This window comes from Podarcis tiliguerta (genome assembly GCF_965153285.1).
Source record: "Podarcis tiliguerta genome assembly, chromosome: 6".
NCBI classification, from domain to species: domain Eukaryota; kingdom Metazoa; phylum Chordata; class Lepidosauria; order Squamata; family Lacertidae; genus Podarcis; species Podarcis tiliguerta.
Window position 1 is genome coordinate 3,581,382 of NC_139539.1, and position 18,277 is coordinate 3,599,658.

The 18,277-nt window shown below is 51.1% G+C and overlaps 1 protein-coding gene across 1 annotated transcript; it reads right to left on the bottom strand.

Moving 5' to 3' along the window:
- Positions 1–3,936: 3,936 nt before the first annotated feature.
- On the bottom strand, positions 3,937–6,297 carry ID1 (inhibitor of DNA binding 1). Its single transcript, XM_083447173.1, has 2 exons — positions 5,792–6,297; positions 3,937–4,476 (listed from the first exon to the last, which is right to left on the bottom strand). The coding sequence occupies exons 1-2, from the start codon at positions 6,197–6,199 to the stop codon at positions 4,435–4,437; spliced, it is 450 nt and encodes a 149-aa protein (XP_083303299.1). The 5' UTR covers positions 6,200–6,297; the 3' UTR covers positions 3,937–4,434.
- Between the last annotated feature and the right edge of the window lie 11,980 nt (positions 6,298–18,277).

Genomic DNA, 18,277 nt, shown 5'->3' on the forward strand with positions numbered 1-18,277 from the left:
GCTGGGTTCTCCTTAGGTTCTGGGCGTGGTGAGGGATGCAACATCAGTCCTCCCTTTTCCAAAGTTATTGATGACTTAGCTCTGTTCCCAAACAGGATTGCCAGTGCAGCTTAGTCACAAATCTGCCACGGGCCAAACAGCTGCAGATACCGCCTGGCAGATGTGAGGGCGGGAAGCCAAGAGGAGGTTCTGCTTGCAATCTCCTAGGGAAGTTGGATCCATCAAGGCCAACAGCCGCTTGCCGGGCCCACAGCTTCCCTCTCGCTGCGAGGGATGCTGGCGGCAGCTTCTAAAACAGACTACAATCCCCATGAAGCTTTGGGAGAAGCCTTAGGGGTTTGGGATGGAGGCGTTCGGGATGGATTGCAGCTCCCATCATGCACAGGGTTTGGCCATGCTGGCTGGGCTGAGAGGAGCCCGACATCATCTCAAAGGCTGCAAGATGCCCATCTCATGGCACAGACATTTGGCCAGTCCTCTGAGCTGGGCCTGGGACAGATTTTGGCAATTTTCGAGAAGGAATCCAAGTGCCAAAAAGCAGCCCTAGCTTACATACAGGTAAGATCAGGTGGTAGGCTCCCTCTTCCTGGGACTACTGCGGCAAGGAGGAATCGCATGGAATTCTTGCAGAAATATCTCACTGCATACAATAAACTAGCAGCAATCATGGAGAAGTTGGCAACTTTCACTGTTCTGCTTTTTTACATGCAGGTATCTATTGGAAAAGGGATGCGGGTGGCGCTTTGGGTTAAACCACAGCCTAGGACTTACTGATCAGAAGGTCGGTGGTTCAAATCCCCGCAACGGAGTGAGCTCCCGTTGCTCGGTCCCTGCTCCAGCCAACCTAGCAGTTCGAAAACACGTCACAGTGCAAGTAGATCAATAGGTACCGCTCCAGGGGGAAGGTAAACGGAGTTTCCATGCGCTGCTCTGGTTCGCCAGAAGCGGCTTAGTCATGCTGTACGCCGGCTCCCTCGGCCAATAAAGCGAGATGAGCGCCACAACCCCAGAGACAGCCACGACTGGACCTAATGGTCAGGGGTCCCTTTACCTTTACTTATCTATTGGAAAAGCTTTGCCTCACCTGGAGCAGCATGGTTTTTGGAAGGACCTTTGTGTACCTCCTCTTTTAAGTCCAAGAAGGCAGGATTTGCCCCACCAGTTGGGGCTGAAATCAGTCTCAGAGTGTGCAAAATGGCCAAATTCGATGGGGATTTCTTCAAAGAGGGAAATTTCAAGAGCAGAAACCTCTCTTGGCTTAGCAGCGCTGCTCCCAGCTATTACTCAAATGTTGTGCACTCTGCACACGGTCAAGGGCACTCCTACCGCATTCCGGCACCCAGCCTCAAGCTCAATTTATGCGTGACGCAGCTTTTCATTCTTCCAGCTGTGCTCCCTGCAATTGCTTCAGGCACTAGGGAGTCACTCGCTAGCTATGTTAGGCCAGCCTCATTCTCTCTTCTGTCACACAAAAAACTGGCAAAGCTGCGCTTCAACCCCGCCCACAGCTGTGGCATTACTCACCCGCCCAGGCAAAATGCTCTCCCATCCTGTTTCCGTAAAAGCCATGCAAAAGCTGCATGGCTTCCACTGTACAGGGCTATTCCTTTGGCCTCAGTTCTCCAGTCTGTGAAATGGGAATAAAAAGGAAGCCACCAAGCCTGGTGGGAAGAGGTCACCTAGAAGCCTTACCAAAGGTTGCTTGTGGGGCTGCAAGAAGCGGCCAGATCATTATTTCAGCTTAAGCTCCTTGGAAAAAAAGAAGCGTATTTTTTATTATTACAGTGGTACCTAGGGTTACATGCGCTTCAGGTTACAGACTCCGCTAACCCAAAAATAGTGCTTCAGGTTAAGAACTTTGCTTCAGGATGAGAACAGAAATCGTGCTCTGGCGGTGCGGCGGCAGGGGGAGGCCCCATTAGCTAAAGTGGTGCTTCAGGTTAAGAACAGTTTCAGGTTAAGTACGGACCTCTAGAATGAATTAAGTACTTAACCCGAGGTACCACTGTATCTGCCTGTGTATACACACACACACACACACACACACACAGAGAGAGAGAGAGAGAGAGAGAGAGAGAGAGAGAGAGAGAGAGAGGATATTTAAGTGTTCCTCAATCTAGCTCAGGCTTCCCCAACCTTGTGCTGACTGGAGCTGATCTGGGGTTGTAACCCAAAAGAAGTAGAGGGCACCAGTTTGGGGAAAGCTGGGTTAGTCGAATCCCCAGTACGATGTTGCAGGGGTCGTGAACAAGCTTGCAGACTTTCGCATCCTTGCTCATTTCTGACACACTCTGCTTTTTTTTTTTGCAGGAAAAGTATCCTGGAAAACTGATAACGCATTTCCAGAGAAGGGCTGGAAGGAGACCAATAGATCCCCGATCGCCCACACACAGTCAGAAGAGGAAGAAATCATCAGATATTCAGGCCCCCACAAGTTCAGGCTGTGCAAGTAGGAACTCCTCCTCCAATAATCATCTCCCGTCTCTGCAGTGAAGAGCACTCAGCCCCCAGTTGGGGAGAGAAGCTGTTGCCATCAGGCTTCCACTGGTTCAAGCAGATAGGAGCTGTGCTGTACTCCAAAACAGGGTCATAGAATCATAAAACTGTGGAGTTGGGACACCCCGGAGGTCATCTAGCCCAACCCCCTGCAATGCTGAGTTGGCCCTTGTGGCGCCCACCAAACACATCCCTGGGATAACTCAGTCGTAGATCACGAGACTCTTATTCTCAGGGTTGTGGGTCCAAACCCCAGGTTGGGCAACAAAATTCCTGCATTCATGGGGTTGGACTAGATGACCCTCAGGGCCCCTTCCAGTTCTATGATTCTACTGCTGGGACTCCCATCAGCCCCAGCAAGCAAGCCCAATGGCCAGAGACTATGGGAAGTGGACTGGAGGGTATGATCTTGTAGATCAGGGGTGCCCAAACTTTTTAAAGAGGGCCAGATTCGATGAAGTGAACATGTGTGAGGGCCGACCAAAGCTTTTTTTAGGATTGAAGTTATTGAGGGTTTTTTTACAATTTTACCCCAGGACATATACTGCCACGGGGGCCGGATTAGGCCCCCGAAACGGACTTTCAACATGCCTGGACTACCAACTCCACAACTTTATGATTCTATGTGTTTCTATGTCAACTACAGCATCTGGAGGGGACTCACTTGGGAAAGGTTACTGCGTAAGCTACAGACTGCAAGTTTCTAGTAACTTTCCCAGGAGATCTGAAAGTAGACCTGCCTCCCCCTGTGAGCCAAATAATAATGTTGGCTGACCATGCAGGGTCCATATAGATAAAGCTATAGTTTTCCCAGTAGTGATGTATGGAAGTGAGAGCTGGACCATAAAGGCGGCTGAACGCCGAAGAATGGATGCTTTTGAGTTATGGTGCTGGAGGAGACTCTTGAGAGTCCCATGGACTGCAAGATCAAACCTCTCCATTCTGAAGGAAATCAGCTCTGAGTGCTCACTGGAAGGACAGATCCTGAAGCTGAGGCTCCAAGACTTTGGCCACCTCATGAGAAGAGAAGACTCCCTGGAAAAGACCCTGATGCTGGGAAAGATGGAGGGCACAAGGAGAAGGGGACGACATAGGACGAGATGGTGGGACAGTGTTCTCGAAGCTACCAGCATGAGTTTGACCAAACTGCGGGAGGCAGTGGAGGACAGGGGGTGCTTGGCGTGCTCTGGTCCAGGGGGTCAGGAAGAGTCAGACACGACTAAACGACTAAACAACAACCACCATGCAGGGCTGTTAAGAATGACCAAGAATGTGTGAGGAGGATTCAGAATTTGAGGGGGACGTTGGCTCCTGGTTTTTCTTTTCCCCAGAGAGGGTGGTGATTTGTATGGTCTTCCAAACCTCTTTTCCAGATAACAACTGGCCTAATTTATACCCCAAAATCCTCTTCCACCCAATAAAAGCCACACGACCCCAAAGGACCATTTGTCGCAATATGCATTTGTTTTAATAACAAAAACCTCAAACTATTGTAGAACAATATTCTCAGGGGGGAAACATTATCATTGTAATATACAATACAAGAATGATTTCTCAGAAATCTGAGAAGTATTTTGGAGAGAGTTACAACACGCTGCTTTTTCTCTTTTCTTAAACCAAGAACAAGAACTTAAGCATTAAACCCCTTCCATAGAGGGTGCTGCTGCTTTTGAGTTCAGTTTGAGTTCACCGGCGCTGGTTCCTCTTTCTCGCTAAGAGACACCCACGTGGCACCCTTTCGACACAGGGAGAGTGGGGCAGAGGCTGTTGGTTTCAACTCTCCTTCACCTCCGGTAAAAATGTCCTTTGCAGTCTCTCTGCCTAAGTCCACTGGAACACCTCGTCCGTTGGGAGAGGAGAGAATTCCTTGCCCTGCCATTGGAGGAGCAACAGGAAAGCCATGTCTTCCAAGGACGTTCCGCAGGCCCAGACTGGCCCTCAGCGGCACAGGATCCGGTCATCAGCGTTCACACAAGCAGGCTGGAAGTAAACACAAGATAAGATTGATCAGCATGGAGATAAAAACCAATAGCGCTGCAATTCGTAAATCCCACAGAAGACTGTTTTGAGACCCTCAACAGCAACATCGGTTCTTAACTCCCCATTTTTTGCCTAGGGATGAAGCCAGCACTCTGCTGAAGACTGCTGTGAAACCCAGAAGCTTGTGAAGCTTCTGAAAAGTAAGGGTGACTGGGTTCAGTGCTACCAGATTCCATCAAGCCTAACCCAAAACACACAGACACACAACATCAATGGCAGGAGCAAAGTCCACCGGACTGCAAGCGAGACCCATTGCCATTCCAGTCTCCCTAGGCAGCAACTGTCATCTTCCTGTAGCGAAGGGGAGACTGGAACTCCATCTCCCATCAGCCCTTGCAGCCACAGGCCAGAGATGATGGGAAATATCCATGGGGCTGCCCTGAACCCCCCCCCCCAAAAAAGGCACAGCATGTGGGAGAGGACCGGAGGAGGAGAATGGGCGAGGGCAAAAAGTATTTTCTGCAAAGGGAGAGAATCCATGCAGCCTTGATTTGAATACAGTGCCTTAATGCAATAGCCAAGGGCAGAATATTGACAGCAGCAAGGAGAAGCCACAATAAAGGCTGGGGGGGGGGTATGCCCCATCTCCCCCAAAAGGGGACAGAAAAGGGGGTGAGAATCAGAAGAATTTTGAGGGGGGCGGAGAGGTCACAGGAGGCATCAGGGAAGAGGAATACTGGGTCAGGAAACAGAAACTATGGTTATGGGATGGGGAAGATTAGCACACCCACCCACGGCAAAGAAGGGGCAATATCTAAAATAGGTAAAAATGGGGTGGGGGCGACTAGGAACACCAGGCAGAGGGCATCGCCTCCATGTTGAAAAACGAAAGCGCACACACAGGGGTGGCGTGGGAATCCCCTCCCCAAGAATGGACGTCCACAAAGTAAAAACATCAAAGGCAGCAGCGGCACCCAAGGGTGCCAGGTCGTTAAAGAGTCCACAGTGCGGAAGGGCAACCCCAGGACAGGGTGGCAGGATTTGGGGTGGGATGAAGGGCACCCCCCAGAAGCAGCAGCCCAAAAAGCGCATGAAAGTGGCACCCAAGCCACGGAGACCGGGGGAAGGTGGCGCCCGTATGGAAGTCAAATCATCGGGGTGGGGGCGCAAGGCTGGAAATGCCCCCCTAGCCGGAGGCTCCGTGGGCAGGCGAGGAACCCCTTGAAACCCTCCTTTCGCTGCCCCTCCCGTGGTACCCCCCCCCAAGCAGCCCAGGGAGAGACGGCGGCGCGGTGGGTCAGCGGCCGGGGCTCACCTCGGGCACGGCTCCGGCCGGCTCGTCCGTGGCCCTCTGCGGGGTCGGCCCGGCGCCCAGCGGGTGCTGCAGTTCAAGCTGGAGGTCCCAGATGTAATCGATAACATGCTGGAGGATTTCCACCTTGGAGACCCGTCGGTGGCGGGGCAGGGTGGGCACCAGCCCGGCCAGGCGCGAGTAGCAGCCCTTCATGTCCATGAGCAGCGAGGCGGCGGCGGCTGCCTGCTCCGGGCAGAGGGGCAAGCCCCGAGGGGGCGGCGGGCTGCCGGCCCGGGACAAGGAGACGCTCTGTTCCGACAGGCACCGCGACACCGGCTCGCCCGCGCCCCCGGAGCCCAGGCGCACGCCTTTCAGGGCGCAGCTCGGGCCGGGCGACACGGCGGGCGCTGCGGCGGTGGCCACCTTCATGGCTGCGCGAAGGGTCGAGGCGGCGGAGGAGGGAAAGCGAGGAAAAAATGGGAAATCCAGGCGCGCAGCGAGACGGACGGAGCGCAGCAAGTGCCGCGCCGTCGAGCAGGACCAGCTATTTATAGGGGCCGGGGAAGAGTGGGCGGGGCGCAGCGCCGTGCGGAGCAGCCAATCGCAGGAGCGGAGGGAGGGAAGGGGGCGTGGCTCCCGCAGCAACTTTTCTTCTATGGGACGGAATTGAAAAGGGAGTTTGGGGTGAATTTTTTTCTCTTTTTTCCAAAGCCAAACATCATGGGAAGCAAGGAGTTGCCGCCCCCTCTTCTTCTTTTTTTAAAGAGAGATCGGGGAGAGTTGCAGGTGTAGGGAGCTCGGGGGCATTTTATCCGGAAAAAGAGGAGGATGAAAGGAATGTGACAGGCACTTGAAAAATAAATAGTTTTTAACGACAGATTTGACACTTTCGCCCCCCCCGCTGCCTCCTCCCCCTCCCCCGCCCTCCTCCTCCATACACGGAAACAAATGGGGTATTAAAGTCCCCCCCCCCGATCACCGCCACCCATTAAACACACACTTAATATCATGTAAATATATATATTTATAGATTTGCACACTTTCTCCCAGAAGGCGTTCCTTCGCCATCCTTAATGCAGATGTTAAGATGTTTCTCGAGTGGTAAATTAGCCGGGTTTTTTTTATTTTATTAAAGATCCGCCCCCCCCGCCCCCCCGCCTGCTACAGGCACCATCTACTGTACAGTTATTTAAACTATATTTAATTTAATTTGAACTGGGCTCCAAAGCGTTAAGGCCGAAGAGCGATGGGAGAGCGGATTTGGAAGCTGTTTTAGAAAACAAGACATGCTGGGGGATTAAACTGGGGGGGGGGGGGGGCTTTTAAAGTTTCGATCCCCTCCAGTTTCGGTGACTGCAAAAGTCCGGGAATAATTGATTGATAGATTAATAATCAACGCCCGGTGAAAACCGGGATCCTTCTAGAAAGGAGATGAAAGCGGTCACGTTTGAGACGAGTTCGATTTCTGAAGAGTTTCCGGGATGAATGTTTAATCCCAGTCTGGTCACGTGTCAGCGCGTTCACACGCTCCACAGCTGCAAATCGACTGGAGGTGGTGGGGGAACCAACTTTTTAAAAAATAAATAAAATGCGTGGGTTGTGGTGTGAATCATTGCTAAATACCAGTGAATTCACTGCATGAGGCTGCAAAACCATCATTCCAATTAATTCTCCCAGCAAGGACCCTGACGATATTCCTATCCTGCCCCTGGGGCTCCGAGTTTGCTGAATGAATCCGACCCAACTTTTGCAGCCGACCCTTCCCGGAGTCGCAGGATGAGATCCTGAGCACAGCTGCTGAGGATCGCCCTTGCCCCCCCGATCCACCCACCAGCCACTTCGCAGGCAGCTTGGAATCGGGACTTTGCAAGCGCCCAACTTGTTTCCAAAACACAAGCAAAAAACAACCACAATTCCTCTGTGTGTGTGTGTTTCTGCAATGCATACTCGCAAGCCCAGCGTTGCAAAGTCTCCCAGCCGCCGGCGCCCCCCTCCTAATTTGCAGCGCGATCCTGAATTGCCTTCTTCGGGGGCTCCCACTTTCACTTTCGCCCCATTCATCTCTCCCAGCTCCTTTTCTCTCTCTCTCCTTCCCTCTCCTCCAGTCGGCTTGGACCCTTGCCATTTATAGCCGTTCCCAAAGCAGCCTCGGTAGCACTCCGTGTCTCTCTCTCTCACACCCCCCCCCCAGCTCGAACCCTGCCCGCCCCCTCGGGCTGTTTCTGTGTCTTAACAAGCCGCTCAGACCGCGAGACGCCAAAGCCTGTGATGTCACCCATTCATAAAACCCTGAGCGCTGTCAGCCTGGCGCCTCGCGGCCGGTGCCCATGGAGACCGCAAGGGCGGAGGGGGGGGAGGAAAGGGGGAGGGAGGGAGAGAGCCTCCTCCGCGCCTCCCCCCCCCCCAACGCCATTCACCTGCAAGCCAAGGGCCCTGAGAAACCCGGCCCGGAGCTTTTATCACCTCGGAGCCGTCGAGTCCCGTCCCCCCACCCGACAATGGGGGTCTCTCGCAGGTGCCAGGGAGTTTTTTTGGGGGGGGGCGTAATCCCCCTCCCGCTGTTATGCACACACACACACACACACACACACACAAACACCTCGTCCCCCGGCGCGATCTAAAGCAGGGATTCCACAACCAAGAGCCAGCTGTTCGTGGCCCCATAGAGCGGCGTCGGGGGGGGGGGCTGCATTTGCTCGCCCCCTTTCCTGGTCTGCGCCTGGCGTTTGGTGCAGCGCCCCCCGCAGGCCGGTTGCAAACCAGCGGGAGAACTGCGCCCGGATGCCTAGCGCTTTTTCAGACGTCCCGAAAAATGCTGCTTCTGAGCTCTCCACGGAGAAGGCCCGCTTGGTGGGGGGGATCTCATCACCGTCCCCCACCCAACATTAGATGAGGTTGCGTCCAAGCAAGTGGCATCCTATGTTTTCCCCCCATCTCTTTGCTTACTGTCAAAAAATAATAATTCTGGTCTTTGGGGATGACTGTCGTGGTCCCCTGAAGAATCCTGGGAACTGTAGTTTGCTAAGGACAGAGCTAGAATTCCCAGCACCGCCCATGAGGTGGGGTGAAGCAGCTGCCTCAGGTGGCAGAAACCCTACAGGGTGGTGTCTCACCTGCCACCTCCACCACTGGGGGAGCACAAGCAGCGATGGCAGTGGCGCCCATTTCTGGTGAGATCCCTTGAGATCTTGCTGAAATCTGGTGAGATCTCACTGAAATCTTGTGGTCTACGCATATCTTGTCAGAAACAATTTTGTGGGCACTGCTGCATGTCTGGATCGCTCTGACCACAGTTGGTTAGAACATGGCGCTGATAATGCCAAGGTTGCGGGTTCGATTCCCATATGGGACTGAGGATATTCCTGCATTTCAGGGGGTTGGACTAGATGACCCTTGGGTCCCTTCCAACTCTACAGTTCTGTGATTCTATGACTGTGAAAGTTGCACTGGAGTTCTTTAAGCATAAGTTGTAGATCAGCAAACTTTTTCAGCAGGGGGCCAGTCCACTGTCCCTCAGACCTTATTGGGGGCCGGACTATATTTTGAAAGAAAGAAAAATGAACGAATTTCTATGTCCCACAGATAACCCAGAGATGCGTTTTAAATAAAAGCACACATTCTACTCATGTAAAAACACCAGGCAGGCACCACAAACAACCCAGAGATGAATTTTAAATAAAAGGACTCAGTCTACTCATGTGAAAACACTGATTCCCGGAACGTCTGGGGCTGGGTTTAGAAGGCGATTGGGCCAGATCCAGCCCCCAGGCCTTCGTTTGCCTACCCACGCTGTAGATGCAACCTCAGGCAGCTATTATGGTGCAACCTGAATATGCAGGCATGTGATAGACTCTCACCTGAAGACCCCACCCCAAGTCTCCTGCCTTTCAGCTTCAGCCCACCACCCCTCTTGATCTCCCAAGTCTTTAAATCTCCCAGCGCTTTAAACAAGTGGCCCAAATGTCTGAGCAATGGGGTGGGGGAGGGAGAGAAAGAGCCCCCCCCCCCCGTGTGTTCAGAAACCTTTTCAGCCAAGAAATCCAATTAAGCAGTTTGTTTAAGAGGCATTTAGAAAGCAGGGTAAAAACAGAAAGGAAGCCCAATCAAAAGGAAAATAAAACACACTAAGTAAAACTAAAATAGCACCTCTTGTTCTTAGGGTCTCCTCTAGTGCTGGAAGCCTCTGGAGTTGGCTGTGGGGTGGGGGACACAAAGGAATGCAGGGACCCTGGTATTGATGGGGGGGGGCAAGCAATGGCAGGCCAGGGCACAGAGAACTGAGCTACACACCGCTGGGAAGTTGGGAGGCAGTTTTGTTAACTGGTGTCAAAGTTAGCGGAAGGGGCACGATTCGATCAAATACCAGCACATGGCAAATTTGTGCAACTGAAGTTGATCGGGAGCTTTTGCACAACAAACCCACTTCCCACTCACCCCCCCAAAAAAGGAGAAAATAACCAGTTTTTTTGTGTGTGATATAAAAAATTGATGATGGTATGAATGTCCTGGGATGACATTTGCCTGGCCGCAATGTCACCTCTCCGCAAACAATTCAAAGATGCACGCTCAGTAAATAAACAAGGACACCGTCTAGCCTCCCTGCAAACTTTGTGCAAACAAATCTGGGAGAACGCTGGACAAACAGCTCATCTGCAAGTGAGCCAGCTTCCCTGCTAGACAGCAATCTTTGTTGGTACGTGAACATCTCTTTCTTTCTGCAATTCCTTTTACAGAAAAGTTATCCTGCGTCTTTTACTTCTTTACAGCAGCAGCAGCAACGTTCCAGCTCTCTCTTAGTGAAATTCCCATTACAGGAATAAAAACCATTTGGTTCTGTTTTTCAGAGTCTTTATTATTTACAAAACTTTACACTGGCCATTAATAAAGAAAAAAAACCCCATAATCCTTTTCTCTTTTTAGCCATCCAGCCAAAGACCTAATGCTGACTCATTCACCTACTCATTCACACTGACCCAGATATTTAGCTGATTGCATGACCTGATAAGGACACCTGTTGCTCAGGAAATTTTCCGTTGCCTAGCAACTTGTTCAAGACCATTTTCAAGTTTCTTCTAGAACAGGCTTCCTCAGCCTCGGCCCTCCAGATGTTTTTGGTCTGCAACTCCCATTATCCCTAGCTAGCAGGGCCAGTGGTCAGGGATGATCGGAATTGGACTCCTGCAATGCGCTCTACGTGGGGCTACCTTTGAAGGTGACCCGGAAACTACAACTAATCCAGAATGCGGCAGCTAGACTGGGGACTGGGAGCGGCTGCCGAGACCATATAACACCAGTCCTGAAAGACCTACAGTGGCTCCCAGTACGTTTCCGAGCACAATTCAAAGTGTTGGTGCTGACCTTTAAAGCCCTAAACGGCCTCAAAGGCCCAGTATACCTGAAGGAGCGCCTCCACCCCCATCGTTCTGCCCGGACACTGAGGTCCAGCGCCAAGGGCCTTCTGGCGGTTCCCTCGCTGCGAGAAGCCAAGTTACAGGAAACCAGGCAGAGGGCCTTCTCGGTGGTGGTGCCCGCCCTGTGGAACGCCCTCTCAGCAGATGTCAAAGAGAACAGCAACTACCAGACTTTTAGAAGACATCTGAAGGCAGCCCTGTTTAGGGAAGCTTTTAATGTTTGATGCGTTACTGTATTTTAATATTTTGTTGGACGCTGCCTAGAGTGGCTATGGATAGCCCTCACCATCATGAATTTGTCTAATCCTCTTTTAAAGCCATCCAGGTGGGGGGGGGCACCACTCCCTTCCTGTGGCAGTGAGTTCCACAGGTTAACTATGTGTTGCGTGAAGGACTTTCTTTTATCTGTCCTGAGTCTTCCAGCATTGAGATTCATTGGATGTCCACGAGTTCCAGTGTTAAGAGAGAGGGAGGAAAACTTCTCTCTATTCAATTTCTCCATCCCATGCCATCCCCCCCCCCTTCTAAAATATCACCTTTTATTCCCCTTCAAAGATCAGACTACAGCCTTCTACTATTAGGCAGGCTTGGCATATGTACTTTTTCTCCAGGAAACACAGAGTGAAGGCCATATATTGCTGCTCGTATTCTCAGTGTCATCCTCCTAACTGTTAGAATTCCTGCTCCGTGATTGCAGTCATAGGATTGTTGTCTATCACATGACGGTGTATGTTTTGACTCCACAGAGTGGATCGTCCGGGAGGGAGAGAACATGCCAGTCGGGCATGTGTCTCTGCCAGGGTCCTACTAGAGCGTAGGACAAGTGCCTGACACTTAACAACCCTGTAAGGTCAGCCAGGCTGAGATTACCCAGCCCAAGATTACCCAGCAATGTTCACAACGGCAGCATGACTTGAACCCAGGTCTCACCATTCCTACACTGGCACCCTAACCATAATGCCGCTGCTTCAGGCGATTGCTTGCTGCAGCGGAAAATGCCAGGGTCTTCTTATATGCCCTTCAGCACCAAGTGGAAGTTGGCACATGGCTTGGCTCGCTTGCCTGAGCCATCTGGGCAGAGGGCTCTGGGTTGCGCAGTCAAGTCCGTGTGGCCTAGGACAGGATGCTTCAAAATCCTGAAGCCCACTTCAGAAACCAGTTCTATGATGGGGATCTAGGGCGAAATCCCCTGCCACCCACCCTCAATGCTGCCTCTGTGTTGTTGTTTTTTTGCCCCTGCCAACTTGCCCACTGAATGGCACACCAGTGTGGCTCGGCTGCCCTGCTCTCCTCCTCCTCCTCCTCTTCCCAGCTTCCCCTCTCTCTCGGCTGTGTGGCCTGGAAGCCAGATGAAACAGGGCCCAGCTGTGCGCGGCTATTGTTGGCGTCAGCAGGAAGCATTGATAGGCGAACAAAGCCGGGAGAGGTTAGCAAGGGGGAGCTCAGACAGAGTGGCTCCAGCGAGCCTCTCTCCCACAATCCCGCACTGATCTCCCATTGTTCTTGGCCTGCCCTCGGCTCTCGGAGGAGTGACCTGCGCGGTGCCCGCTGCCAAGACAACAGGATGTGAGGGCTCAAAGGTGCTGCTGTTCTCCTGCAGAGGTAGCTCAGGGAAGGGCGCAGAGGGGGACACCGTCCGGAGGTGCTTCCCCCCACGGACCGTCTGCATGCAAGGCTCACATGCCCTCAGTGCCAAAGAGAGACATGGATGGCAGTGCCAGCTCAACAAGGCAGGCTGGGGTGGGCAAGGGACGATGCCCTCCTTTTTCTCTAAGAAGCAGCCGCAGTCCGTGACCCAGGTGCTCAGCTTCATGTTGCACAGGAGCACCAAGACATAGGCAGCATGGTGTAAGGGTTAGAGCAGGGGTAGGCAACCTAAGGCCCGGGGGCCGCATGCGGCCCAATCACCTTCTAAATCCGGCCCGCAGATGGTCAGGGAATCAGCGTGTTTTTACATGAGTAGAATGTGTGCTTTTATTTAAAATGCATCTCTGGGTTATTTGTGGGGCATAGGAATTTGTTCAATTTTTTTCCTTCAAAATATAGTCCGGCCCACCGCAAGGTCTGAGGGACGGTGGGCCGGCCCATGGCTGAAAAAGGTTGCTGACCCCTGGGTTAGAGTGTCAGCTGGGGAGACCAGTGTTTGAAATTAGCCAGGCGCCAGGCGCATTTTGCATTTGGCTATCAACCACTTAGGGATGCGGGTGGCACTGTGGGTTAAACCACAGAACCTAGGACTTGCCAATCAGAAGGTCGGTGGTTTGAATCCCCGCGACGGGTGAGCTCCCGTTGCTCGGTCCCTGCTCCTGCCAACCTAGCAGTTCGAAAGCGCGTCAAAGTGCAAGTAGATAAATAGGTACCGCTCCGGCGGGAAGGTAAACGGCGTTTCCATGCGCTGCTCTGGTTCACCAGAAGTGGCTTAGTCATGCTGGCCACATGACCCGGAAGCTGTACGCTGGCTCCCTCGGCCAATAAAGCGAGATGAGCTCCGCAACCCCAGAGTCGGCCACGACTGGACCTAATGGTCAGGGGTCCCTTTACCTTTACCTATACATTTAAATCGTTTTCATATCTGAGATTACTTAAATCCCTTAACTCCCCCCACCCCTTCTTTCCAATATTTATCAATTTTTCCTGCTGCATCTAATTACATTTTTCAAACTCATTTTATATCCATTTTTAACTTTTAGTCGCATTACAATTTTAAGTGTTATAATAACCCTGCTAATGTTTTTAAATATCTACCGTGATCTTTAAGGTACTCTCTAATTGTTTCCCACTCTTTACTGAATTTCTTATCCTCTTGGTGTCTGATCTTCAGGGTCATTTTTGCCATTTTGGCATAGTTTGTCATCTTGGTTATCCATTCTTCTTTGGTTGGGACGTTTTATTCCTTCCCATCGACGCCGGACACCTCCACCATCTGGGAATCTTTAGATCTGGACTGCTTTCACATGCTAAGACCCCATCCTGTAAAATTCTATCAGTTACTATCTGTTTTATCAGAATGAATTTCAGGAACCAAAACGCTTTTTCCGTGCAGGAGCAGTGAACAATCTTCCCTTATCCCACCACATTGCCCTGCTCACAGTTGTGAAGGATATTCTCACATTACGAATGGTCCGTGTTGCCATTAAGAAAAAGAGGTCGGAATAGGTCAATATAGATGTGGACTGTGGATTTCTTCTTTAAGTTCTCTAAGCTCTTAACCTACCTCAAGGTTGTCATCTGGACTAGCCAGATGTTTAACTGAGAATCAATCACCGACAGTCCATCCTTTGAAAAATAAGACTTTAGACCATCCTTTCTCAACCTGTGGGTCCCCAGACGTTGTTGAACTACAACTCCCATCATCCCTAGCTAGCAAGGCCAGAGCTCAGGGATGATGGGAGTTGTAGTCCAACAACATCTGGGGACCCACAGGTTGAGAACCGCTGCTTTAGACTGAGCAGTCTTGCCCAAAAATGGCAACCTAGGCATTCATAGAATCATAGAGTTGGAATAGACCACAAGGGCCATCGAGTCCAACCCCCTGCCAAGCAGGAAACACCATTTTGGCGACTGTAACATTGGTTTAAGGAGCCATTTGGTGCCTAGTTTATAGAGTTTCTAACACTGGGGGAGACCAAGGTTCAAATTCCCACTCAGTCATGAAGCTCTCACCGTTTGACCATAGACCTCTTGGCTTGAGCTGTGCTGAACCCCAACTGGACCCAATTGGACCATGGACTGCCTCTCAGCCGAACTGACTTCACAGGGCTGTTGTAGGGGTTAATCACGCACTGAGAGAACCATGTGCGCCGTGGAGAAAAAGTGGGATACAAATGCAATCAATCAATCAATCAATCAATCAATCAATAGCTAGCTCTGGCTGGTCAGCTGCCCTTGCTAAGCCCCGGAGCAAAGTGCTGTCTGGTTTTTCATCCACAATGCTGAAAACATGCTTAATCGTTCCTTAACAAAAAGTAAAATACAGCACTATTTTAATAGGTGTGTCAACATATGAGCTGCTGTTTGGTGCTAGTGTTGGACCCCTATGGAGTAATCGCTTCGCTTATTGCAGAGCTATGCAGGCCATGCAGTTATATGCGCTTGCAATGCAATGTCAACGCATCCCAGTGGGAATTATTAGGGATGCGGAAAATGTGGCTCTTCAGATGTTGGTGGGCTGCAACTCCCACCCCTTGTCCAGTTGGTCCTTCTGGCCTTGGGGGCTGAGCCCAACCACATCTGGAGGAACACAGGTTCCCCATGCCTGATCCAAATACACTTTTATAAAACCTACCTTCCTTCCTTCCTTCCTTCCTTTTTCTTTTTCTTTCTTTTTAAATTCCCTTCCACTTGTTGTAAAGAGCTATGCCATGGGTAGGCAAACTAAGGCCCGCAGGCTGGATCCGGCCCAATCGCCTTCTCAATCAGGCCCATAGCTGTCAACTCTTCCCTTTTCTTGTGAGGAATCCTATTCAGAATCAGGAAGTTCCCTTTAAAAAAGGGAAACATTGACAGCTATGATCAGGCCCGCGGACGGTCCGGGAATCAGCATGTTTTTACACGAGTAGAATGTGTGCTTTTATTCAAAATGCATCTCTGGGTTATTTGTGGGGTGTAGGAATTCGTTCATTTTTTCTCTCCAAAATATAGTCCGGCCCCCCACAAGGTCTGATGGACAGTGGACTGGTCCCCTGCTGAAAAAGTTTGCTGACCCCTAAGCTATGCTTTCGAACCTTTCAATCCTTTCCACCATCCGCTGCATCGAAAGGTCATCACATAGAATGCCCCAGCATTTATTAAAGTTATTCATCAATTGCTTCTTCTGAAACTCTATTTTTTGCATTGCTACAAACAGCCAGGACTCACTCCTGAGCAAGTAGAACCATAATGGCGAAGGTGCGTCTGAGCATGAGCAGAATGCTTCTCTCCTCTCCCCTGATTACATAGCTAACGGCCATTCCTCACACACACAGAGGGGTAGGGAAAAATGTGTTGCCGGCTCAGAGAGTATGTTCCTTCCCAGGTGTCAGAAATCATCAACTGCCTGACATGATGTAGGTCAACCGTCTCTGGTTATTCAGTGGAGCAAGGACTCTGCACATGCCCAGAGACACTCTCTTGATTAGGGCTTTCTGTGGGACATGCCCTGCTGCAGCACTGAGGTGGCTCCAGTCTAGCGTGGTCTCAGGCTGCCTTGCCTTGTCCGGCTGTCCTTGCGCGGCGGAGGGGTCTCAAGCGATGAGGCGTGTGCATGTGCAATGCGAGGAGCAGAGCGCAGGTCACTTCCACATCCCACCACAGGCATCCATTTGTCATCCCACAGGAATCCGCCTTCCAGATTCCGAGCGCAGCATCCCTCACAGAGGGGAAATGGTCTGAGGAGCCACTGCAAAGGCTGTTCTAGCTGGTCTGGGTGGACAAAGAGGGAGCAGGGAAAAGACATTTCTCCGCTGAAGTGAAGGACTGGCCTGTGGACCCAGCGCCACCAATTCCATGCGCAGAATCAAGCCAGTCTGGAGTTTGCATCTCCCTTCTGCATGGGTAACGGGGCACTATTCTCCATCGTGCCTGAAGAGCAGCAGTGGAAACTGGTGTCAGTGGTGTAGCGTGGGAGGCTGTGGCCCCGGGTGCATTTTTTTTTTTAAAAAAATATTTTTTATTGCTCAATTTCCACATAACAAATTATCAGACCATATAATCACCTACATAATTTCCCACCCCCTTTTATTCCCCCTCCCCCCAACCATGGACTTCCCTCAGCAGCTCCTCTCCCTGATTTCGCTGCACATATTTTCTCTGTATATTATAAAATTGTATATATCCTTAAATATCTGTCCATCATGTTGTAGTTGTTGTTGTTTAGTCGTTTAGTCGTGTCCGACTCTTCGTGACCCCCTGGACCAGAGCACGCCAGGCACTCCTGTCTTCCACTGCCTCCCGCAGTTGGGTCAAACTCATGTTCGTAGCTTCGAGAACACTGTCCCACCATCTCGTCCTCTGTCGTCCCCTTCTCCTTGTGCCCTCCATCTTTCCCAACATCAGGGTCTTTTCCAGGGAGTCTTCTCTTTTCATGAGGTGGCCAAAGTCTTGGAGCCTCAGCTTCAGGATCTGTCCTTCCAGTGAGCACTCAGGGCTGATTTCCTTCGGAATGGAGAGGTTTGATCTTCTTGCAGTCCATGGGACTCTCCAGAGTCTCCTCCAGCACCATAATTCAAAAGCATCAATTCTTCGGCCATCAGCCTTCTTTATGGTCCAGCTCTCACTTCCATACATCACTACTGGGAAAACCATAGCTTTAACTATACGGCCCTTTGTCGGCAAGGTGATGTCTCTGCTTTTTAAGATGCTGTCTAGGTTTGTCATTGCTTTTCTCCCAAGAAGCAGGCGTCTTTTAATTTCGTGACTGCTGTCACCATCTGCAGTGATCATGGAGCCCAAGAAAGTAAAATCTCCCACTGCCTCCATTTCTTCCCCTTCTATTTGCCAGGAGGTGATGGGACCAGTGGCCATGATCTTGGGCTTTTTGATGTTAAGCTTCTCCTCTTTCACCCTCATTAAAAGGTTCTTTAATTCCTCCTCACTTTCTGCCATCAAAGTTCTGTCATCTGCATATCTGAGGTTGTTGATATTTCTTCCAGCAATCTTAATTCTGTCTTGGGATTCATCCAGCACATCCTTTCGCATGATGAATTCTGCATACAAGTTAAATAAGCAGGGGGACAATATAAAGCCTTGTCGTATTCCTTTCCATCATGTTATCAACAATAAATTTGTGTGTGTTTATTCAAAACCTGCCAAGGAGTCCAGTTCATTTTGTTGTGTTTTTAAATAATTTGTATAACGTTCCTGTTCCTCCTTGAAGTCACAGTTGTCCTTGTCTCGCAATTTGTATGTCAATTTTGGAGGGGGCGCAACCAGGTACCCCCACGACAGCCTCCCTCGTTGAGGCCAGAGCCGCAGGGAGGCAAATTGTGCCCTGGCCAGGGTGATACCTCCTCATGGCTGGCACAGGGACATGCATGCCACCCCTGGGCTGGCCAAGAGTGAGAGAGGGTCAGGGCACTGCTGCCGCCACTCCCCCCCCCATGGAAGGAGGGAGGAAGAG

Excerpts from the sequence above, each read along its gene's own strand:
- ID1 (XM_083447173.1), bottom strand. The coding sequence starts at position 6,199 with ATGAAGGTGGCCACCGCCGCAGCGCCCGCCGTGTCGCCCGGCCCGAGC. Across the intron at positions 4,477-5,791 it reads CGGCCGGAGCCGTGCCCGAG|CCTGCTTGTGTGAACGCTGA; the intron begins GTGAGCCCCGGC and ends GTTTACTTCCAG.